We start from the raw sequence: 25,155 nt of genomic DNA, 5'->3' as shown, positions 1-25,155 counted from the left end.
TCTTGGAAAGGCTGGAATTTAAAGTTGCAGTAGGTGGGCAAGGGAAGGAAGTAATCACACCTAAGTAAAATACAGGACCAACCAACAGGAAGGCTTGCTGAGTTTGGATTCGGCAGCTTTGGAGCGTTTTCTACTCTGGGTTGTGGTTAGTTCACTTAAAAAGAAAAGCGGTTAAGGAAGAAAAAAAAAAAAAAATCCAAGACCAAAAGTTGGACTTCTGACCTCCATCAGGTATTTCCTTTTGCTGCTTTCCTGGGGCGGGGGGCGAGGGTGGGGGGGTGCTCTGCCTTTCTCCCTCATTTTTAAAGTTTTTCTTTCCCAAAAGTAATGACTATTTGGGGGTTTTGATGAGGCTCAACCTTCACGCATCCAGTCTCCACTAGGGCAACAGAGGGAAGGAGAAGGCTGGAGGGGACAGTCGGTGCCCAGAGGATCGCCCCTTCCCTGCCGGGGCGTCTTAGGTCTGGCGGACACTGAAATGTCGGGGCGCACTGACTGCCGGATCCCGCGAAGGCAGCGCACGCAGCCCTGGGGGTCTTCCCCTGCCCGCCCGCCCCGCGCATCGCTAGGGGGCTCAGGCGCTGGGAAGTCCCCCCACGCTCCCGCAGCCTCCCACGGGCCCCCGGAGCGTCGTCTGGGGAGCGTTTCCATAAATGAACAAACCCAGCCAGGGCCCCCGCGTGTTCAGCAATTCCACGCGGCCGGTACAGGGCTGACCCGAGGGCGGGGAGCGAGGGGGCCCGTGGGTGGGAGTTGAGGGACTGCAGGGGGAGACCCGGGAGGGGAGGCCGCGCCCGCACCCGGTGCCCCTCGCCTAGGGCCGGTGTGGGCCCCCTCGGGGCACCCGTGCAGCCCCTGCCTCGCCCGCCCCTCCCCAGGCTCGGGTTCGCACCCCCGCCTCGGCGCCCTAGCCCCTGGCCGCGGCCGCTTCCCGGGCCTGGCCCCGCGCCTACCCCTGCAGCCCGCCCCGGCCGCACCCCCCAGCGTCCCCGCCCCCGGCCGCGCCCCCTCACCGGGGCCTGCTCGGCGGTCCCGGAGGCGGCGGGCGCGCCATGGGCAGCGGCAGCAGCCGGAGCGGCCGAACCTTGAGGCGGCGGCGCAGCCCCGAGAGCCTCCCCGCGGGGCCGGGAGCGGCTGCCCTGGAGGGCGGGACCGGGAGGCGGATGCCGGTGGCCGCGGCCGAGGCCCCGGGGGCAGCGGCGGAGGCGGCGTCCGGCCGCGACCCCAGCCCCGTGGCGCCCCCCGACGGCAGGGACGAGACGCTGCGCCTTCTGGACCAGCTGCTGGCCGAGTCGGCGGCCTGGGGCCCCCCGGAGCCTGCCCGGCGCCGCCCAGCCCGGCCCCGACCCACAGCGGTCGCGGGGAGCGCGGTGAGTGTGGGAGCCGCAGGGCCTCGGGGGACGGCAGGGACCCCACTCGCCGACCGCGCGTCCCCGCCCCAGCCCTGGGCGCCGGTCGCGCTGCGCCCCCTTCCAACCTCCGACCTGCGTGTCCCCAGCCGCCCCGGCCTCCCCGTCCCAAGGCCCCCGGGTTTCCTCCCTCTCTGCCCCGTCTCCGGGTCTGTGTCCAGGCCTGGGAGCGATCACGCTGGGAGCGGCCGGGGAAGGACACCCCTAGGCGCAGCGCGCCGGGTTCCCGGCTCCCCTCGGGCCTGCGCCCCCGCCTGGCCTTCCCGGGCCGCCCTGGAAAGGGGCGCCAGGGGTGGTGGCACAGCCGCCAGACGGTGGCTCAGAAGCGCCCTGCCGCGCCCACCGGTCTGGATCCTCCCCTCGCTGGGAAGGCAATTCTCGTGTTACTGCTGTTTTTAAGATGCTGCAGAATCTCTTTTGCGCTTCCTATTCTCTCTCCCTGAATACTCGTAATAACAGTCCTGCTGTTCTTAAAAAAACAATAAAACGAGCACTCTGGTTTGGCAACCGTCTTCGCTCCAGCAGAGCTGAATGAACAAGATCTTTAACATCCGCTCCCGGGCTCGGGGAGGATGCCAAGGGCCGCGTCCTCTTCCCTGGGGTCCCGGAGGCTTTGCTTAGCAGCCGCTGGGGGCCGAGGGAGATGCCTTCCTGGGTGGCCAACACACTGTGGAATCCTGAAAAGGCCCCAGGGAGGGTGGGGGAGAGGGACAGCCCCAGGCGACAGTGCACAGAGCTCTCTCCCTCCGGCCCTGGTTCCCTGCTACCCTCCCTTAGGTCTTTAAAAAGGAAAAGCGAGCTGCAGTGAGTAGGGCTGAATTATATAACAAGATTCCTTTAATACCACATCAGCCTGCTGTTATATAACACTGACTGGCCAAGTAGCTGAGAAATTTGGGGGGGATTCACACACAGCAAGGAGGCAGTTACTTTTAGTGTTCATTTTCAAGTGCTTTGGAAACTCAGAGGTGAAAATGAGAGGCAAATAAAGAGTGGATGTTGTGCGCTCTGATTTGCTGATATTCATCATGGTGACTGCTCGTTCTTTAAGTCACTTTTCAGCTATCCTTTGGGCACCGATCCCACTATGGGCACTAGGGATGAGGCCACACGGCGTAGCCCTTGCCCTAAAGTCTGCAGCTCAATGGGGGAAAGTAGAAAGCAGGGCGATGAGAGATATGTATCGAGAGGCCACAGGAGAAAGAGGCTAATCCCAAGGGAGGCAGGGAGGCATTCCCGAAGGGATGAATTTGGAAGTTGTCCTGAAACTGGAAGGGTCTGTGGATGTAATTCAGGCAGCAAGTTCTGTGCAGAGAGAGCCTCATGCCTAATATCACTGGTGGCTGGGCCAGCTGGTACCCGGGCATAGGTCAGAGAGGTCTTAAGAGAATATGCCAGGCTGCAGTGCGCCATGCCAAGGGTATTCCACGTTAGCGAGTTTAGATTACTATGAAAGCTCTGGGTATCTGAAAGGTAAGGATTGTGACAGTTTGTGTTTTAGGAAGGTCACACCAACAACTGTGGGGAGGATGAACTGAACAGAGTCAGACTAGGGATAACATGACCACCTGTGTGTGTGGGTGGGGGAGTCTGCAATGGTCCAGGTGGCCAAGTCCTGAACCGAGGCAGTGGCGGTGAGAAACTTGCAGAGGAGACGGTTTCAGGAAGTATTGAGGAGGTCAGCCAGCTGCAGTTGCCCTTCTGGGTGTGAACTGTGTGTATCTTTTTTTTTTTTTTTTTTGGAAAGGAGTTTTACTCTGTTGCCCAGGCTGGAGTCCAGTGGTGTGATCCCAGCTCTCTGCAACCTGTGACTCCCAGGTTCAAGCGATTCTCGTGCCTCAGCCTCCTGAGTGTCTGGGATTACAGGTGCCCACCACCAAGCCCAATTTTTGTATTTTTAGTAGAAACGGGGTTTTGCCATGTTGGCCAGGTTGGTTTTGAACTCCTGACCTCAGGTGACCCATCCACCTTGGTCTCCAAAAGTGCTGGGATTGCAGGCGTGAGCCACCTCACCCAGCCGACTGTATGTATTTTCTGCACCATAAATGTTTCTTGATTGAATGAATGAATCCTAGAATCACAGATTATTCGAGCTGTAAGGGAGCCCTTGGGTCCAATTCATTATTTTCAGATAATGCCTACATACTACAGATGTGCGCCACTACACCCAGCTAATTTTTGTATTTTTAGCAGAAACGGGGTTTCACCATGTTGCCCAGGCTGGTCTTGAACTCCTGACCTCAGGTGATTCACCCCCCCCCCCCTTGGCCTCCCAAAGTGCTGGGATTACAGGTGTGAGCCACTGCACCCAGCCAATAACTACTTTTAGTTTCTTTAGGAAGAAAGGAGGAAAGGAAACCTTTTATAGCTTCATAACTATCTAGCATTTTGGAGGAGAGACATATTCTTCATAAGAAAACATCAAATTTGAGTGACAGTTATTCTTTTTTTTTTTTTTTTTTTTTTTTTTTTTTTTTTTTTGAGACGGAGTCTCGCTCTGTCACCCAGGCTGGAGTGCAGTGGCCAGATCTCAGCTCACTGCAAGCTCCGCCTCCCGGGTTCACGCCATTCTCCTGCCTCAGCCTCCCGAGTAGCTGGGACTACAGGCGCCTGCCACCTCGCCCGGCTAAGTTTTTGTATTTTTAGTAGAGACGGGGTTTCACTGTGTTAGCCAGGATGGTCTCGATCTCCTGACCTCGTGATCCGCCCGTCTCGGCCTCCCAAAGTGCTGGGATTACAGGCTTGAGCCACCGCGCCCGGCCGACAGTTATTCTTTTAAGCACTCACATTTAAAAATTTTAGCCACTGTTGACTGGGAATGTCTTAGAGACTGTCTGTTTATCCCTGAATCATCATTCTGAATATTATGTTTTGTTTTGTTTTTGTTTTTTGAGACAGAGTCTTGCTGGAGTGAAGAAATGGGGAGTGAGGTGGCAGGCACAGAAGCTGGGGTTGTGCTGGGGAGGGGAGCTTCTGTAGTCATCCAAGTGAGATGTGGGGTCGTTTGGACCGGCTTGGCAGGCAGTGGTGAGGGGCGCTTGGCTTATGGACTTACTAGTGGGGTGACTGGGATGTGTGAGGAAGAAAGGAATCAAAGGTGACCCCAAAGTTCTTGGCCGGAGCAGCTGGAGGGATGTAGCTGCCATGAACAGACACAGAAAATGTGGAAGGCGCAGGTTTGGGGTGTCATTAACCAGGAAGCTGGTTTTCAGTATGTTAAATTTGACAACCAAACAGAGATTTCAAGTGAGTAGATCTTTGTAAGAGTTTAGCAGTCAGGGGAGAGGTCAGGTTTGGAGTTCATTTAGGAGCCATTAGGACATGGGAGGATTTAAACCCATGAGATTAGATGGGATCACCAGTGACAATGCTGCCAGCATGTGCTTAGGAAGCATGGATGGGCACCGGGCTCTGTCCTGGGAGCTTCATGTATGTGAACTAACGTGGGGCGAGGCCAGGGGTTGAGTACGCTGTTCACAGGTTGAGGAGATAGGGGCATTCTAAAGAATAGCCAATGAAGGGGAGAAAACCAAGAGAACGCAGCATCCAGAAGCCAAGGGAGGAAGGTGCTTAGGACAGAGGGCGAGCTCAGCTACTGGAAGTGCTGCTTGGTGGGATACATGCGGAAAGCCTGAGAGCTGGTGGTCGCACTGAGCCACTCGGAGGTCTTGAGGTCCTTGGTGAGAGATGGCTCAGGGAGGTGGGAGGCGCCTTGGGCTGGAGTTCATAGACAATAGGACACAAGGAGTGAGGCGCAGTCAGTTCTTGTAGGAAGGCTCTTTTTACAGCACAGCGGTAGTGGATGGCAGTAGGGATGGCACTGCTGGACATGGAATTCACCAGAAAATCTTAGTCCCAGAATGGGCTGGATAAGAGGAGGTTTTGAGCATTAGATGCCCTCCTCAAATTTGAAGGAACCCTTGGAGAAGAAATTTTGGTTTGATCAAGTAGACATAGATTCAGTATTTTAATTTTAATTTAATTTTTTTTTTTTGTTTTTGAGATGGAGTCTTGCTCTGTCGTCCAGGCTGGAGTGCAGTGGCATAATCTTGGCTCACGGCAACCTCTGCCTCCTGAGTTCAAGCAATTCTCCTGTCTCAGCATCCTGAGTAGCTGGGACTACAGGAGCACGCCACCACGCCTGGCTAATTTTCTTGTATTTTTAGTAGAGACGAAGTTTCACTATATTGGTCAGGCTGTTCTTGAACTCCTGACCTCAGGTGGTCCGCCTGCCTTGGCCTTCCAAAGTGCTGGGATTCAGTATTTTTACTAGCAGGTAGTAATTCAGACTGTTTTCCTCCCTCTGCCTATAAACCTGGGTCACTCAAGATCAAGGGAAGTATGTTATCTGAGACTTTTTCTGTTTTGCAAGAAACAAATAGTGTCCTCTTCTTAGGCTGAAGGACTCTGTCATCCACCATTTTTGGGAAGGTTCCATTTGCTGTAGCCATGGAGCATCCAGATAATTCTTTCTTTCCCTGTTACCCTAGCCAGGACTTTCCAGTAATCCTGGCATGCAGCTGCTATGGAACTCACAGGGTAAAGAGAGCAGTTGCAATGAGTGCCTGGTGGGACAGCAGCTCCACAGAAGGACGCCAAGTTGATGGGCAACTTAATAGACTTGCAGCGAGAAAAGTCACTGTCCTGAAGACGGTGACTATCTGCCTGCGTTCAAGTCTGTAGCAAAGAATACAAATTTAAGTGGCAATAAGTAATATTTCCATCGATCCAGGGGACAAGAAGAAAGGGTGGTGCAGACCCCCAAAAAGCTCATACCCATGTTGGGAAGGGGTGCGTAAATGAGTGTTTGCAAGTTTCCGTGAAAGCATGTTGCAGAGGCACGTTCCGGTGCGCCTGCACACGCAGAGGTGTGGGAATCCCACCCGAGGCGGAAGTCTTCCAGTGGATCTGGTGTCTGAGTTGGTTCTGAAGGATCACTAATGTGTTCCAGCAGTTGACAAAGGGTGGAGCTTTCCATAAAGAAGAAACAATGTGTAGAAAACCCCAGAGGTCCAGAAGCGATTTTTTTTTTTTTTTTTTTTTTTTTTTTGAGATGGAGTCTCACTCCGTCTTGCCCAGGCTGGAGTGCGGTGGCGCAGTCTCAGCTCACTGCAACCTCCTCCTCCTGGGTTCAAGCAATTCTCCTGTCTCAGCCTCCTGAGTAGCTGGGATTACAGGCATGTGCCACCATACCTGGGTAATTTTTGTATTTTTAGTAGAGACGGGGTTTTGCCATGTTGGCCAGGCTGGTCTCGAACTCCTGACCTCAAGTGATCCACCCGCCTCAGCCTCCCAAAGTGCTGGGATTACAGGCATGAGTGACCGCACCCAGCCCAGAAGCGCTTTTGAACAGCCTGAAGTTTCTGTGCCATTCAGCTAGGCGATGTTGGAGAGCAGAAACCAACCAGACAGGTTTGGATCCCATTTTCACAGGATTCCAGGCTAAGAGGTTGAACTGTCCTGTAGGCAGTGGGGAGCTAGGTGAAGTTTTCTGTATTTCATTAGTTTTAAATGTTTATTTTAAAAATTAGACGAGGTAATACACAGGCACACGACGGGACATTGAAAAGATGCACTGCAAAGAAAGTTTCCCTTCCTCCTTGTTTCCCAGCTCTTTCCCCAGCTCCCCACTCCAGAGACAAGCAGCTTCTCAGTTTCTTGTGTGTCTTCCCAGCCTGTGTAATAAAAGGATACACAGTCGCGGGGGAGGTTGTACTGGGGGAGACCGCATGGGAGGGGGGGGACTGCATGGGGGCAGGAGCCCAGGTAAGGGAGGAATTCAGGTAAGAGGTGGAGGTGAGGTGAGCCACTGAGTGTGACAAGCAAGGGAAAGCGAGTTTCTAGAAAGACTCCAAGATTCCCTACTTGTGTGGTTGAGATCAGAACGCCATTAACGAGATGGGCCTCGTTTTGTACAAGTTGAGTTTTGAGTCCTAGGTGGATAATTTCTGTAGGCTGTCCAAAATTCCTGCCAACCGCAAAAGGTGGTTGGAGCTGGAGCTGTCATTTTGTGGACATCAGCATTTGGATAGTGGCTGATGCCATACCAGAGTACAGTTGCTGAGGGAGAGCGTGTGGATGGGTGGGGAAGGATGCCAAGCCCGGAACATGGAGAACATCAAAAACTGAAGGAAGAATTGTTGTTTCTGGAGTTCTATAAAAAGAATAGGATTTGAAAATGTTAGAAGCCCAGTGCCTCGACAGTGGGGAGGAGCCGGCAGCTTCAGAGGCTCTCTCCCTTCATTGTCCCTGGCTGCTGGCTGCTGGCTGCTGGCTGCTGGCTGCTGGCTGCTGGCTGCTGTAGGTGATTAGAAGCCTGGCTGCATCACGGTCAGGGGTACAGCCTCACATTTCCTGCCCTGCTGAGACACCGTGGTGGCTGCTGCTGAGTACTGGGCACAGCAGGGTGTAGAAATGCCGTGGACAGGACGATGCTGGCTCATGCACTCTTTGAGAGATGCTGACCAAGAGCTCTTAGCCTTGGAGCTTTGAGTCCCATAGGACTAGGGCAGACCCTAACTAGACTCCGGGGAGGAGGGTCAGAGCAGGGGTTTGTGCACAACAGAGGCCCTTCTGCCCCTAAATACCGTGAGCCCATTACCCCGCAGGGAAAGCAGCCCCCTGCCCAAGGCCACCCATTCCGACTCCCATCAAGCTCTGTTTCTTAATGGTAAATGGCCAGACCGCTGTCATTTCTTGATATTGCTGAAATCTCAGATGACTTGAGCTTAAGGGACCTCATGGATGGTTCTGTCCCACCTTCTTATTTACATCGGAGGACTTTGGGGCCCAGCAAGGAGTGGGAGGATGCCTGTGTGCAGGTCAGACCAACCGCAATCCACACCCTGCTAGCACGGACAAGTCTCTCAGACCCTGAGTCCAGTGACAGCCTCTTTGGGTCTCCCTTGCCTTTTTCCCTGTGGCTTTGGAAACACCTCCTTCAAGGCAAGGCCTTCCCAGTGGAGGCAGGCCCTGGACTGGCAGCCCACAGCCAGGGGGGTTTCCCAGAGCCCCTTGTCGTGTCCTTGTCATGTTAGCCATGCAAGACAGGTCTCATCGCAGAGCCCACCTGCACCGCTCCCACACATCTGCACTGGTCCCCCACGCAGAGCCCACCTGTACCACCCTCCCACGCAGAGCCCACCTGTACCGCTCCCCCTCAGAGCCCACCTGTACCACTCCCACACACAGCTAGCCTGTACGGCCCCCTGCCCCATGCAGAGCCCACCTGCACTGCTCCCACACATCTGCACTGCTCCCCTGCACAGACCCCACCTGCACCATCCCCCCAACGCAGAGTCCACCCACACCACTCTCCCACTCAGAGCCTGCCTACACCGCTCCCCGACGCAGACCCCACCTGCACCGCTCAGCTTCTGTTGCCTGCAAAGCCCTGCAGTGGAGCTTCGGGAGGGCACTGGGACCTTGGCCTCTGTGTGGGGAGTACAGTGCCCTCTGTTGGTGAGCAACAGAATGCGACTAGCAAAATTGTGAAAGCTGGGTCAGGTCCAGGAGAGCCGTTGTAGGAGCTTCTCTACTATACATGTTCAAGTTTCCTTAAGAAAACATAGAAAAGCCAAACAAACCAAACCTGGGCTTCAAAGAAGGATAATTCTTAAAGAAGAAGGGGGAAGTGTATCCATATGATGAAATAAAAGGAATGGAATTGTTCTGTCAATTACACATACAACTGGTATGTGTGCATACATACATAGAAAGCTGCTAAAAATTAAGAGTCAATGGAAGAACTCTTTCAGGAGAAGGAATCCACTGCATATTTTATTTTTGGTAAATATGCAGTGGATTTTCTAAAAAGTAACCTTTGGGCCGGGCATGGTGGCTCACACCTGTAATCCCAGCACTTTGGGAGGCCGAGGCAGGCGGATCACCTGAGGTCAAGAGCTCGAGACCAGCCTGGCCGACATGGTGAAGCCCCATCGCTACTAAAACTACAAAATTAGTAAGGTGTGGTGGCGCAGATGCCTGTAATCCCAGCTACTTGGGAGGCTGAGGCAAGAGAATCGCTTGAACCCAGGAGGTAGAAGTTGCAGTGAGCCAAGATTGTGCCATTGCACTCTAGCCTGGGCGACAAGAGCGAAACTCCATCTCAAAAACAAACAAACAAACAAACAAACCTTTGAAACTTTAATTTTCACAAAAACTTTGGTTTTAAGAGTCAAAGACTTTAAGAGATGATCTTATTCGGTTCTTTCTCATACGTTTTCTGCTTCTTGTTTAGCTGTGGTTGGTCTTTCCAAAGCCCCCCTAGAATCTCGAGGGATGACACCCCTCGCACGTACACAAACATACACATACAAACACGTGCACTTGCACACTCGACCTGAGCTCAGCCCAGTTCCCAGGGCCCCAGTCCAGGTGCCGCCGGCTCCCCATGTCCAGGTGTCTCAGTGACCTGCAGGTGGAGGCAACCCCATGGAGGAGCCCGTGTCTGCAGGAGGCTGGAGCCACCAACTGGGGCTGCTGTGTCTTCGCTTTTCATACCAGCTCCCCATCGCTGCTTCAGCAAGCTTGTGTGTTCTGGGAGTCTGATGCTTTTTCCATCTGAGAAAGTCAAGTTAAAGGCTTAAACAAATTGGCCAGATAAACGGCCACACAATAAAATCTCAGGCACAGAGAAAAACACAGGTGAAAACGACAGAAACAGCAAGCCTGAGCCATCAGGGAAATTGCTTCCTCCTGCACCCATGCTGGGGGGCTGTTCATGCATTGGATGGCATGCCATCCTTAAGGCTGCCCTGAGGCTGCAGTGTCTTCTTGTTAGTAGCGAGCAGTGCAAAGTCAGGTCCCTACGCCAGGCATTCCAAGCCCCGTGCTGCAAGGGTCCCGCCACCATTTCAGAAGGGCAGCAGCAGGCAGCTCAGTGTCCACCCTGACAGGCCCTGGGCTTGGCTGGGTGTCCTGCCTTAGCTTTAAGAGGTTCTCAGAGCCAGGCGCGGTGGCTCACGCCTGTAATCCCAGCACTTTGGGAGGCTAAGGCGGGTGGATGGCCTGAGGTCAGGAGTTCGAGACTAGCCTGACCAACGTGGTGAAACCCCGTCTCTACTAAAAATACAAAAAAATAGCTGGGTGTGGTGGCAGGCACCTGTAATCCCAGCTACTCAGGAGACTGAGGCAGGAGAATCGCTTGACCCCAGGAGGCAGAGGTTACAGTGAGCCAAGATCATGCCACTGCACTTCAGCCTGGGTGACAGAGCGAGACTCCATCTCAAAACAAAACAAACAAAAAAAGGTTCTTTAAGGCGGGTGGATGGCCTGAGGTCAGGAGTTCAAGACCAGCCTGGCCAACATGGCGAAACCCGACCTCTACTAAAAATAGGAAAATTAACCAGGCTTGGTGGCACACACCTGTAATCCCAGCTACTCTGGAGGCTGAGGCAGGAAAATCGCTTGAAACCTGGAGGCAGAAGTTGCAGTGAGCTGAGATCACGCCACTGCACTCCAGCCTGGATGACAGAGCAAGACTCCATCTCAAAACAAGTAAAAAATTAAAGAGGTTCTCCATCTCAACCCATTTACACAACAGCATGGGGAGTGCACGATAGAGGTCAGGGCAAAGCCACACCTGTCAGAGGGTACTGGGCTGGGCTGGGAGAGGAGGGCACTCTGGGGAGCTCCTTGGCGTTGAACCAAGTACAGCAAGGCCTGGAAGGTGAGGAGAGGGGAGCGTGAAGATGCTGCTGTTGCGATCTCTTCTCACCCTTGCACTCCCCCTCCTCACCTGCTGAGCATTCACAGTGACCCTAGATATAGAAGTGTGTGACTTCAGGGGGTGTGTGTTTGGCCTTGATTTTGAATTCTTTTTTTTTTTTTTTTTTTTTTTGAGACGGAGTCTTATTCTGTCGCCCAGGCTGGAGTGCAGTGGCGCGATCTTGGCTCACTGCAAGCTCCGCCGCCTCCCGGGTTCACGCCATTCCCCTGCCTCAGCCTCCCGAGTAGCTGGGACTACAGGCGCCCGCCACCGCGCCTGGCTAATTTTTTTTGTGTGTGTTTTTAGTAGAGAGGGGGTTTCACCGTGTTGGCCAGGATGGTCTCGATCTCCTGACCTCGTGATCTGCCCACCTCGGCCTCCCAAAGTGCTGGGATTACAGGCGTGAGCCACCGCGCCTGGCCGATTTTGAATTCTAACAGGGGACATGAGCTGTTGGATCACCCAGCCTCTGTCTGGCTTCAGTGACAGGCATCTCACCGCCTCCTGGGGCAGCCTCTCCCTCACAGGCAGCTCCAACTTAGCCCTCTGTGTTGAACACAACCCACCTCCCTGTAGTGCAGACACACTGAGCCCCTGGGACAGGCAGAAGTGTGGCCCATTTACACATGAGCTTTTCAGATATTTGGGGCAGCTACTCTGATCACTCAATTTATGTCATGGAAACTTTGGACTTTGACAGGTTGCTTTCTGGTCTTATTATCCGGAAGTTTCCACTGCCTTGCATTCCTAGGTTAATTCCATTAGGCTCATGAAACCTGTATCTTCTATGATTTAAAAAAAAAAAATTTTTTTAATAGTTTTTTCGGCCAGGCGCAGTGGCTCATGCCTGTAATCCCAGCACTTTGGGAGGCGGAGGTGGGTGGATCACAAGTTCAAGAGATCGAGACCATCCTGGCCAACATTGTGAAACCCCGTCTCTACTAAAAATACAAATACTGGCTGGGCGTGGTGGCAAGCACCTGTAGTCCCAGCTACTTGGGTGGCTGAGGCAGGAGAATCGCTTGAACTCGGGAGGCTGAGGTTGTAGTCAGTCAGGATCGCGCCACTGCATTCCAGCTTGGTGACAGAGCAAGACTCCGTCTCAAACAACAACAACAACAACAAAATAAAAATAATTTTTTTTTTTCTCCAGAAAGGGTAATAGAAGATAAACTCTAAGTCTTTGTATATCTGAAAATATCTTCATTTTCTTTCTTTTTTTTTTTTTTTTTGAGATGGAGTCTCACTCTGTCACCCAGGCTGGAGTGCAGTGGCGCAATCTCACGTCACTGCAAGCTCTGCCTCCTGGGTTCATGTCATTCTGCCTCAGCCTCCCAAGTAGCTGGGACTACAGGCACCCACCACCACGCCCGGCTAATTTTTTGTATTTTTAGTAGAGACGGGGTTTCACTGTGTTAGCCAGGATGGTCTCGATCACCTGACCTCATGATCCACCCATCTCGGCCTCCCAAAGTGCTGGGATTACAGGCATGAGCCAGCGCGCCTGGCCATCTTCATTTTCTTAATACCTGATTAATAGTTTATTTGGAATTAAAATTCCGAGTTCAAAACAGCTTTCCCTTATACCTTTGCAGCCATTATAACAGTGGCTTCCAGCATCACTGATGAGCAGGTGAGGCCACCTGACTCTTGGTTTCTTGTAGGTGGCCCGTCTCCGCCTGCTCATCCCTTCCTGGAGACTTTTATTTATTTAATTTTTAAAAATTAAAAACAAAATTTTTTTTGAGACAGAGTCTCGCTCTGTCACCCACACTGGAGTGCGGTGGTGCAGTCTCAGCTCACTGCAACCTCTTCTTCCTGGGTTCAAGCAATTCTCCTGTCTCAGCCTCCCCAGTAGCTGGGATAAGAGGTGCCCGCCACCACGCCCTATTAATTTTTGTGTTTTTAGTAGAGACAGGGTTTCACCATGTTGGCCAGGCTGGTCTGGAACTCCTGACCTCAGGTGATCGACCTGCCTCGGCCTCCCAAAGTGCTGGGATTACAGGTGTCACCCACTGCGTCTAACTGGTTCGTCTTGATTATTCTTTCATGCGCCCTCCCCCTCTAAATGTCTGTGAGTCCTTTTACAACCATTTATATTTATGAACCAAAAACTGGTTGACTAGCACATACAGCTGGAGTGGGTTTCTTTGTAGTCGTGTATACCTATTTATCCAAAAGTTTTTTCCTTTGAACAGAAAGATCTTGCAAGCTCTAAGAAGTTGTAAGCTCAACCCAGGCACCTCTTATGTTTGCAACCTAAATTCTCATCACCTGGATGGTCCAAAATACCTCAAAGTATAGATTTAATTTAAAGTGGTTTCAGACTAGGGATGCCTGCTATGTGCCTGGCAAAAGCAAATGCATCCCCTCTCTGGAGGAAGGCCTCTTAGGCCTCAAAGAATACCCATAGGGAATTTTTCAAGGATGACAAGCTGCAAATGACAAAAAATAACCAACTCCCCAAAGAACCAAGTGAAGACTTAGAAGAAACAATAAACAAAAATATACCAATGAAGAGCTCAGTTACTAAGATCACCAGACACAAATTATAATCAACTGCGTTTATTATGTTTAAAGAAAATACCTGCAAAGGACAAGGACTATAGAAAGTGACCTAGAAGATCTGAAAAAAGAACCAAATAGGACATCTGGAAATGGAAAATATAATAAGCAAAATGAAAGATATCAATGGTATGGGTTTAACAGGTTAGACAGAGATGAAGAGAGGATCAGTGAGATGGAGAGAGGGAGATAGAAATGACCCAGAACACAACGTAGAGAAACAGGACCTGATAAAAGATAGCTGGAGAAGAAACTACAGCAAATAATCATATTCGGTCATGATGTGATGGAAACTTTTTCTTTCAATAAAGGATTAAGATGGAGGTGACTGTCATCATCACTTCTTTTCACTGTGCTACTGGGGGTGGAGGTCCCAGCCAGTGCAGAGAGGTTAGGGAAAAAATGCAGAAGGACCAGAAAGGGAAAAATCAAATGGTCATTATTTCCAGATCATGTGAATGGGAAGTAAGAAAATTCAAAGGAATCCATAAATTACTAGAACTAATAAGAGAGTTCAGTCAGACTGCTAAGCACAAGATAAATTCACATATCACTGGCCAGGCCCAGTGGCTCATGCCTGTAATCCCAGCACTTTGGGAGGCTGAGATGGGAGGATCGTTTGAGTTCAGGAGTTTAAGACCAGCCAGGGCAACACAGTGAGACCCCATCTCTACAAAAAATGAAAAATTAGCTGTTCATGGTGGCACAAGCCTGTAGTCCCAGCTACACGAGAGGCTGAAATGGGAGGGTTGCTCGAGCCTGGGAGGTGGAGGCTGCAGTGAACTATGATCAGGCCACTGCACTCCAGTCTGGGCAACAGAGCAAGACCCTGTCTCAAAAAAAAAAAAAAAAAAAAGAAAAAATTTTAAAAAATGTATATATCTCAGTCATTTCCGAAGCATCAAGCAGGCAGAAGATTTTATTTTAAAAAGATAACATTACTGGCTGGGCACGGTGGCTCACGCCTCTAATCCCAGCACTTTGGGAGGCCGAGGTGGGCGGATCACCTGAGAGGTGAGGAGTTCGAGACCAGCCTGGCCAACATGGGAAAACCCCATCTCTACTAAAAATACAAAAATTAGCTGGACGTGGTGTCAGGCACCTGTAATCCCAGCTACTTGGGAGGCTGAGGCAGGAGAATCGCTTGAATCCAGGAGGCAGAGGTTGCAGTGAGCTGAGATCACGCCATTGCACTCCTGCCTGGGCAACAAGAGCAAAACTCTGTTTCAAAAATAAATAAATAAAATAAAAAGAGATATCCATGGTATCTCTATAGGGAAAATGATAACTTCTTAGAAGACACTAAAGGAGTGCTAAATGGATAGATATTCCCTATTTATAAATTTGAAGACTCATTATTGTAAAGCTGTAAGTCCCCCTGAAATGATCTATAGTTTAATACAACCCTAGAAAAATCCCCAAGGTTTTTTTCCCCCAAATATGACAAGCTGATTATAATACATGTACAGATGGTCCCTGATTTTGATGATTCAACATAGGGTTTTTCCACTTTGCAACGTTTTCTTTGGGCCGTAACCCCATGGTAAACCGAGGAGCACCTGTACATGGAAGTGCCAACAGCCAAGAATCACTGAGACTCTCTTGGAAAAAGAAAGAAGCTGGGAAGACATGCTTTAGCAGACAGCAAGACTTGCCTGATGCCAGGAATGAGACAGGGTGATTCTGGCACTGCACAGGTTGGCACGTGGACTGCTGGACCATAGAATCCACGGCAGCCACATGCTGTGTAGACACATCCTTGCCTTATGAAGAGAAAGTGCTGCAGGGGGCAGGGAGAGAGTTCTAGGCAATGTTTAGAGTGGGGTCGGGGTCGTGTGGTTCCTGGAGGTGACACATGGCGTGTCCTCGTGCTAGGTGGCAGTGGGTCACATGACCCCTGGAGGTGACACACAGGGTGTGTCCTTGCTAGGTGGCAGTGGGTCACATGACCCCTGGAGGTGGGTGGCCATCTGGGAGGCAGCGAGTCTGGCCCTGGCTCTGCCACTTGCTCTGTGCGTGAGCTTTCCAAGACGCTTTCCTCTTGCAGCCTCCATTTTCTTGCCTGTGCAATGAGTGAATGGAATTGGACAGCTCGAGAGCCTTTCCAGCTCTGAGGCTTATGGATCCTGGGTTGAAAGTCGTGGCCATTGTCTGTCCACACAAAACCAAAGCCTTAGGCAAGCTGCACTGTTGACAATCTTTGAATGTCTCTTCGTTCCATCTTTCTCAAGGTGTCCGCAGAGCAGAGCACAGAGGGCCACCCGGGGAGTGGCAGTGTGTCTGAGTAAGTACTGGGGAGACACATCTCTCCCAGAAGCCATGGGTTCTTTTCGTTGACTCCAGCCAGCCTCAGAGCCCTCCTGTCCCCCACACTTTCCTCCAGGTCCTCACAAGGTTTCCAGAGGCAGCTTCCTCTAAATACAAAGCCCTAGACCTCAAGGGAAGGTCCTGCCAAGGAGACTGCAGGAGGCTCACAATCTCACCACAGCTTTGCTCTTCCTCCTAAAAAAGGCCATGACCTGGATCAGACCAGGGCATGCCCAACCCATTTCCTATTTGCACCTTAACTCATTCGAAATTATTCAGGTGCCATACTGTGCGCTATGGCCAGATCTAGGAACAAGACACAGCCTTTAAGGAACTCGCAGCCCAGGGCCAGCAGTGGGCCCACCTGCAGCTCCCCGGCATGTTACCAGGGAACCATGCTGAACACCCTTGAAGGTAGCAAGCGAGGAGCCTGGTCTCATTTCCTCCTTTAAAATCCCCCAGCCCCAGCGCCCAGGCCTTGTCTGTCTGCTCCAGGGATGACTTTCCACCCCAGGCCAGTCACCCCCTTGGCTTGCTCACCTCCAACTAATGTGGTAACGGGTCACTGGGAGTGGGTGATTGTCAAGTAAGAGTGTGGGAGTGAAAAAGGTTGGAAATGTTAACCATTGTCCTTCATTACAAATTATTTTGGGACAGGAACCCTGCTGGACTCCCTTATTTACCAGACACTGGGAGGTCCCACCCTGAGCCCCACAGCGGTGCTGAGGGGTTCTGAGGGCTGCAGTGCAGGGGCTGGGACTGAGGCCCTACCCAGGAGGGGCGTGGTCTTGGGAAATGCAGGCAGCAAGCTCCAGGGGACGTCAGACCTGGTGTTTTAACACAGCTTGAAGGGGCTAGGCCCAGTGGCTCACGCCTATAATCCCAGCACTTTAGGAGGCCTAGGCGGGCGGATCACTTGAGGTCAGGAATTCAAGAGCAGCCTGGCCAACATGCTGAAACCCTGTCTCTAGTAAAAAAATACAAAAAAAAAAAAAAAAAAAAAAAAAAAGCCGGGCATGGTGATGTGCACCTGTAATCCCAGCTACTCCAGGGGCTAAGGCAGGAGAATCACTTGAACCCAGGAATTGGAGGTTGCAGTGAGACAAGATCATGCCACTTCGCTCCAGCCTGGGTGACAGAGGGAGAATCTGTCTCAGAAAAAAATAGATAGATAAATAAAAATAAAAATATAAAAATAAGATGGCTTGAAGGACGTACAGGAGTTGGCTGAGGAGAGAGGAAGGAAGGAGCCTCCTGGGACACTGTGTGTACAGGCGGGGGAGGTAGGAGGGAATGGGGGAGGTAGAAGGGAATGGGGGAGGTAGGAGGGAATGGGGGAGGGAGGATTAAGGTATTGGGAGGGTTTTGAATACCGAGCGGAAAAGGCTGGCCATTGTTCCCAGTAGAAGGCTGTGGCCAGCTCTGGGCAATGTTAGAAGCCACTGCAGAGCGGGAGGTAGTAAGGATGCCCGCGCAGCTCTGCCTCTGCCCTGTCAGCAGGGACTTTAGAGTTTCCATCAGCCCAAGGAATTTAGGATTAAATCCTACCATGAACTAATTAACTATTATTTCCTCTGACTTTTACACATGCACATTCCAGGACTCCCCTCAAATTTCCGTTACTGCCACTCACCAGTGGTACTTCACTCATTCAGTATACTTTATTTATATTTTTTTATTTTTTTTAATTGTTTTGGGATAGAGTTTTGCTCTTGTCGTCCAGGCTGGAGTGCAATGGTACGATCTCGGCTCACTGCAGTCTCCGCCATCTGGGTTCAAGCGATTCTCCTGCCTCAGCCTCCCAAATAGCTGGGATTACAGGCACGAGCCATCCTGCCCAGCTAATTTTTGTATTTTTTGTAGAGACGGGGTTTCACCAAGTTGGCCAGGCTGGTCTCGAACTCCTGGCCTCAAGTGATCCGCCCGCCTTGGCCTCCCAAAGTGCTGGGATTATGGGCGTGAGCCCCCGCACCCAGTCTTTTCATTCAGTATACTTTAATGGGAGTCTCCCTGGGTGCTGCCCTGGGTGTGGAAGTGCCCAGGGCTCTCTCAGCCCCTCCAGTGCCGTGCTCCCACCAGAAAGGAAACCCCGGGTCCCAGCAGGCCTGCCCCAGGGTCAGGGCTGGCAGCATCTGCCCTGTACCCACTGTGCTTCTCGCTGCCCACAGCACAGCACCTGGCTCCTGTGGCAGCCGCAGACCCTGTAGGCCAGTCTCAGCCCTGCCGGCGTGCAGCTCTCGGGCACCAGTGCCTCGCCCTGTGGCTGTGACAGTGTCCTGCCCTTCAGTCTCCTCCCTCCAGTGTCACCCTCGCCCTCCCAGGCAGGGTCCTTCCAACAGTGTTTCAGGGTGGAGTTGCTAATGTCTGCCGCTGACTCTGGGATGCATCAGAAAATCAGATGAAGAAGTAAATAAGTATGTGATAAAGTAAATATACCAAGTTGAACTTAATTGTTGAATCTACAAATTTTAACTTTTCAGTATGTTTAAAATTTTTCATAATAAAATACCGAAGAAGAAACCCTTCAAAGCACAGTTTAAACATCTCCCTCATACTCTATCCCCTTCCTGCTCAAACTAGTGTCCCTTCTCCCGCATGGTGCAACTTCCCAGCCCTCCTACAAGTGGCCTCTCCTGTAGTAGGTCCACGTGATATGGCCCTGCCCTGTCCCCTCTCTTCAGGCCTCATCACAGACGGAATCAGATTTGCCTCTGGTCCCACATGTGCGCCAGGCACATAGTAGCATTTCATAGACCCTTGTTGACAGGATTGTTTAATGTCAGCCTGGGGCCTGTGGGCCTTGACCCCACTGCTGACCATCCTGACAATGCCAGGTCCTCCCCAGGGAGGGCCCTGCTGAAGCAGCAGAGGGGAGCAGCTGTGCCGGAGGAAGTCGCTGCTTCCCTGAGCTTTTGGCTGGGCCATCCTGACCTGAAGTCTGTAAGGACAAGGTAGTGGAAGCCCAGGGGCTCATGGAGGGGAACACAGGGGTTCTAGAAACTTCTGTCTGCAGCTGCTGCTGAAATTCACCTATTGTTCATTCTGCAAATGCTTGTTGAGTGCCCAGTGTAAGCCAGGCCTTGGGCCAGACACATTGGTGTCTGAGGTGAGAGAGGTTACTCCTCCCCATTTTCCTAGTGAGTAAACTGAGATCCAAGGCAGGCTGTCCCCACGTTGCGGAGGCAGCAGATGCTAGAAAATTCTAGACCCAGCCAGGTGCAGTGGCTCACACCTGTAATCCCAGCACTTTGGGAGGCCGAGGTAGGTGGATCACCTGAGGTCAGGAGTTTGAGAGCAGCCTGACCAACAAGGTGAAACCCCATCTCTACTAAAAAAATATATAAAAATTAGTCGGGAGTGGTGGCACATACCTGTATTCCCAGGTACTTCGGAGGCTGAGACGGGAATCCCTTGAACCTGTGATGGGGAGGTTGTAGTGAGCTGAGATCGCAGAGTGCGCCACTGTGCTCCAGCCTGGGTGACAGAGCAAAACTCCGTCTCAAAAAGAAAAAGAAAAAGAAAAAGAAAATTCTAGACCCAATAGAATAACACAAATGTTCTTGCCTCATTTAACGTGTGGGTTTCTGAGGCCCAATTACAATGAATTTGTTCTCTCTGGAGAAGCGTATTGGTGTCTTTCCTTGGAGTGATTCTCCTTGGAAAGGTCTTTTTCTTTTTAAGAAATGTGTGACTTTCAGCCTGGGTAACATAGGGAGACCTCGTCTCCACAAAAAATACAAAAATTAGCCAGGTGTGGTGGCACATGCCTGGGGTCCCAGCTGCTCAGGAGACTGAGGTAGGAGGATGGCTTGAGCCTGAGAAGTGGAGGCTATTGTGAGCTGTGTACTTCAGCCTGGGTGACAAAGCAAGATCCTGTCTAAAAACAAACAAACAAACAAACAAAAGCATGACTTTAGGAATCCTGCTGATGGAAAACCTGACAGTGAATGAGAATTTAAACAAAGATTCATTTCTTGACTCCCTCAAGAGTGGGGAGGGAGACTTCCCAAGAATCCCTTTAGGATCCATTTTTCCCTTTGATCTGTGTGCCCCACCCAGGTAGGGGGAGAAAGAGCTTACGGCCCCACCTGACTCTCCAAGCCCCACCCGCTGCCCCATGGTGTTGGTGGAGCGTTGCCAGGCAGACAGGGCAGGGGTGGCTGTGGAGCCCAGTGGAGCCTGACTTCTCACAGGCCCTGGACTGTCTGCCGTCCTGCCCACCCCAGCCCCGGGGCCGCCCGTCAGCTTCCCACGTGCCAGTCCCTGCTCTTTCTCCCCAAGATCCCAGCTACAGGGCATGTCAGGTGCTGAGTGAGACAGGATGAGTGAGGAGAATGGCTGTGTGACCCTGGGCGGCCACCTCCCTCAGGGCTCAGCTTCACATCCACAGGCAAGTGGGGGGCTGCCTGGTGAGCCCAGAGGGGCTTTTATTCCTGTGGGGGTCCCTAGGCCCAGAAGTGCTGCTTGGGGTTCCTGCTGACCAGGAGACCCTGTTGCCCTTGAGGGTGTCTGGGCGTCCCTTGCCCATTCCTCTTCTTCCCAACAATCCTCAGGGGAGTTGAGCCCAGGAGGATGGTGGGGAACAGGAAGGGCAGTGGCCGGGCTTCTCTGTACTGGGTGCTTTGCTGGGCCCTTACTCTGTTTTTTTTTTTTTTTGGTTTGTTTGTTTTTTCTTTTTTGAGATAGGGTCTTGCTCTATTGCCCAGGTTGGAGTGCAGTGGTGCAATTTCAGCTCATTGCAAACTCCACTTCCCAGGCTCAAGTGATTCTCCAGCCTCAGGCTCCTGAGTAGCTGGGACTACAGGCATGTGCCACCATGTCCGACTAATTTTCATACTCTTTGTAGAGACAGGGTTTCACCATGTTGGCTAGGCTGGTCTCAAACTCCTGAGCTCAAACCAATCCACCTGCCTCGGCCTCCCAAAGTGCTGGGGATTATAGGCATGAGCTACTGCATTGGGCTAGGCATGAGCTACTGTGAAACTAACAGCATCGCAGCGACTTCTGTTGAGTGTTTCCTTAGTGCCCAGCTCTGTGGTAGACATACCGCAGGCAGTGCCTGATCCAACCTTCAGGCCAGCCTCGTGGAGTAGCTGCCGGGTTTTATCCACAGGGGCATGAGGCCTGGTACACGCCTTGCCCACAGCCACACAGCAACTGCGTGGCTGAGCCAGGTGAGATCTGCCTGCCTCCAGATAATCTGCATTTCCACTGTGTCTCAGGGCTGCAAGGAACACGTATTGCCTTCAGTGCCTTTGAGGACAGGCAGTGTGCCAGGAGCCCTGCAGGCGTCAACAAGGACCACACAGCTGTTTCTGCACGCCGGCCGCGGGCGGTGATAATAAGTACAGTCCCTGGAGCCAGCTGGGCAATAGGGGCATGACATCTCCGGGGCATGGGAGGAGTGTGTCCCCTGGACACCTGGAGGCCCACTGCTAGATTCCGATCCTTCCTGGGGAATGAAGTCAAGTGGCTGTGCCAGGGGCCCAGCTCTTGCCCTGAGTTCCGAGAGAGCCAGACGGGGACCCGGAGGCTGTGCTCTGAGCATCAGTGGGAGTGCAACCACAGAGGGACCTTTGAGTCCCTCTGGCCCAGCCCCCCAAGCTCGCAGATGGGGAACCAGGTCGGGAAATGGGGGGCGGCTCGCCCCAATGTCTGGCAAGTGGCAGAGCAGTTGGCGGTGTTCCCCTTGCCCAGAGTCGCTGGCTGGCCACCGGGAGGGCAGCGTCCCACACCTGGCCGTGGGCAGCTGGCCTGCCTTTCCTGGACCCTGTCAACTGCAGACCTGCACACCTCCTTCCGAGGCAGCATCTCCAGCCTGACCGAGGCTTCACGCCCTGCCCTGGGCTCCAGGACTCCCTCCTGCAAAGGTCCGCACATTTCAACACAACCGTGGCAGTCCGGGGACAGTTAGCACCACCCAGGTGTCCACACAGTCCACAAGGTCTGGGAGAGCGGGATGAGCTGGCAGGGTCCAGGCTGGTGGAGCCACTTTCTGGAGCCCAGGCAGCAGGAGCAGGAGCTCTAGTCTCAGTCCCTCTCAGCTAGGCTGCCAGGTGGGTTGAGGGAGTGGCAGGATCCTGAACGTGTGGATCCATAAAACGAGCAGCTCCTGTGAGACCCCAGAGGGTACGGGCACAGACCGATGTCCGCAAGCAACCAACATGACAGTAATTCCCTTTTATTTTTTATTTATTTTTTTGAGACAGAGTCTTACTTTGTCTCCCAGGCTGGAGTGCAGTGGCTCATTCTCGGCTCACTGCAACCTCCACTTCCTAGGTTCAAGCCATTCTGCCTCAGCCTCCCGAGTAGCTGGGATTATAGGCACCTACCACCCCATCTGGCTAATTTTTGTATTTTTAGTAGAGACGAGATTTTACCATGTTGGCCAGACTGGTCTCCATCTCCTGACCTCAAGTGATCTGCCCACCTCAGCCTCCCAAAGTGCTAGGATTACAGGCATGAGCCACTGTGCCTGGCCGTGATTCCCATTAAGGCTGTGGTGTGCTGGATTCTATGTCATATGTTGCCCATGCATTATCTTATGCCTCAGAACGACTCATGAATAAAGTTGTGTGCTTGAGAACAAACTCGGAGGCTCAGAGATGCACTGGCCTTGCCTGAGGTTGCCGCATGGGTGAGCCGCAGAGTTGGGATTCAAGCTCGGGTCTTCCCAGCCCAGAGCCTGCCCTCCCTCAAACAGGGCAGATGCTGGCTTCCACTCAGCGCAAGGGCTCAGTGTTGTGGGAGATGAAGCGATCGCAGCAGAGGCCTGCTGGTGGCTGTGTGCTGGGCGAGAGAGCCACAGGGTGTCCCAGGGCAAAGGCTTTTGGTTGGTGTTTCAGGATGGGCCCACCAGGAGCCATTGTGGTGGCCAGGGGAGATGAGTGTGAAGGCACCATCCTGCCTCCTGACAGCCCTATCCCATTTCTGGCCCACAGAGCTCCAGGCAGTAGTGGCAAGAAGCCCGAGAGGCCGGCAGCCATCTCCTACGACCACGCGGAAGAGGGGCTGATGGCGAGCATCGAGCGGGAGTACTGCCGCTGAGGACAGCATGCCCCGCCAGGCCTCGGAGGCACCTGCTGGCTGGGGCACCCCCTCCTCGCCCAGAGCTCTAGCAGGAGCTGAACCACCTCCAAAACGCAGCCACTCCCGGATATTCAAAGCTGACCTTGCAAATCCACTTTCCGACCGTGCTGACCTGGGCCAGCCACTGGTGGTCATGGTTGCTGGTGGGGGCGATTAGCTGTGCAGACCCACAGGTGCGTGGGCCCGGGCCGCCGGCGCCTCCTCCCCAACACGGGGAGCCTGCCCGGTTCTCCTGGAGCCTGAAATGCGTGCGCATCTTGGCTGCCCGCTCTCCACAGTGGGGAGGGCTCACCAGGCTTGGGTGACACAAGCGAGCCCCTCCTGGCATCCGCGCCACAGCACTTCCGGAAGGTTCCGCTGTGGAAGGTACACCCGCGCTGCTCCCTCAGTCTCAGGCCCATCTCTCCAGGGGTGGCCGGGTCAATTTAGAGCTTCTCAACTTTAACTCCCTAATGAGCAGGCTGGGGGTGCTGTTGACATGCAGGGCCTGAGGTTCCCTACGTCTAACCAGCTCCCAGCCGAGGCCCAAGCCCCGAAGCCCCAACTGCACTTTGAGGAACGAGAATCCCAGCTTTGATCTGCCTTGCAGTGGGAGGTAGAGCGCGTCACTGCCTCTCTGGGCCTCAGTTTCCCTCTCTGGAAAATCAGCTCTGGCAGCTCTTGGAGGCCCTTCCCAGCTCTGACAATCTGGAACTGCACAAGCCCAGGCTACCACTACTGTTCCCCCACCCTAGGCACAGCACCGCCTTCCCTGCGGGCAGCCAGCGCCCAGGTCCCACGGGGAGAGGGTCTGCCTGACACTGGCTTTCCAGTTCTCCCTCTCACAGGCAGCCTGGCCAGTGCCTACGGGGCTTTTAAATTCTCTTCCCGTCTAGATGGAAGGTGGGAAACCACAGCAGTAAGGCAGGAAGAGCCTTGGAATGTTCCTGGTTGACAGATGGGAAAACTGACCTGCCCGGGACGCCCTGGGAACAGGGGGCGGAGCTTCGGCGAGAGGGGACTCCTGTGTGGGCGGGCAGGTCTGGAGTCTGGGCCCAGGTGCGGCCTGCTGGGGGACAGCTCCGGGGGAGAACTGCGGGGAGAACAGCGGTCTAGGGAGGCAGGAGGCAGGCGGCAGGCTCCTCCCCAGCACCCTGGAGGGCATCAGGACAGAGGGGGAAGGAGGAAACAGCGCGGCTTCCGCTGAAACCAGTACAAGCCTGGTTATCTGGCTTGACCCGCCAACACGGAGGCCCCCGCCACCGTTTTCTTTTTCCCCCTGAGAAGAGCTCCGCTCCCACGTCCTTAGAACACGGCAGAGCAGGAGCATCTCAGGAATCAACGCCAGCTCCTTGGCGCTGTCCCCAGACCCACAGGCCTGCTGCGGCCATTCGCAAACGGGCATTTCCTTGAACTTTTGAGAGTGCCTTTGACCAGCTGTTCGCAGCTGGGAAACTCCAAGTTTCGAAGTCGGAGCTTGGAGCGGCCCCGCAAGGGCATGGCTCAAACCCTCCGCAGAGCTGGGAGCCATTGCTCGTGCAAGCCCAACCGATTCTTTTGATATAAAGATGGAAGTCTTTATATCAAATACATCTTTTAAAATAAGTTAACATTTTATTTCTTACCACCAGATGGATAAGGCTTTGAATTTAATCATGTAAATGTTTATAATTTTATGTGATTTTGTTAAAATGGGACGCTTTCAATTGGTTTCCAAGAAAAAGATAATACCTCTGCATTTTCTGGTGGAAAACGCATGATACCCTTAATGAGATCAACGTGTTACAGGAAAAAAATTCCAAAAGTAGTTACAAGCTACATCAATGTCAAAGTAAATGCACTTCAAAGCTAAGAAGTCACAGGAATTGTTCTCAGGTCTTTAAAAAAATTTTTCCTGAATTCAGGAAGTGTCTTCTGAACAGCAGCTAGCCAAATAAAGTGGTGTGTGTACTGCAGCTGCAGGTGAACTTAAAAATAATAATAATAATAAAAAGAACAAATAAAGCAGTGTGTACCAGTCGCTGAGCCGGCCCTGTCTCTGTCCTGTGAGATGGAGGGGCTGTGTCTGGAAGTGGAGGCGTGGACGTTGCTGCAGCC

The 25,155-nt window shown here is 52.7% G+C and overlaps 1 protein-coding gene across 1 annotated transcript; it reads left to right on the top strand.

The window, feature by feature from the left end:
- Positions 1-1,004: 1,004 nt before the first annotated feature.
- Positions 1,005-25,013, top strand: LOC105486568 (cystin 1). Its single transcript, XM_071076221.1, has 3 exons — positions 1,005-1,370; positions 15,915-15,967; positions 22,932-25,013. The coding sequence occupies exons 1-3, from the start codon at positions 1,053-1,055 to the stop codon at positions 23,035-23,037; spliced, it is 477 nt and encodes a 158-aa protein (XP_070932322.1). The 5' UTR covers positions 1,005-1,052; the 3' UTR covers positions 23,038-25,013.
- Positions 25,014-25,155: the final 142 nt, after the last annotated feature.

The sequence above is a fragment of the Macaca nemestrina genome, chromosome 13 (assembly GCF_043159975.1).
Source record: "Macaca nemestrina isolate mMacNem1 chromosome 13, mMacNem.hap1, whole genome shotgun sequence".
In the NCBI taxonomy this organism is placed as follows: domain Eukaryota; kingdom Metazoa; phylum Chordata; class Mammalia; order Primates; family Cercopithecidae; genus Macaca; species Macaca nemestrina.
Note: the sequence above shows the minus strand (reverse complement) of the source record. Positions and strands in the feature narration are given on the sequence as shown.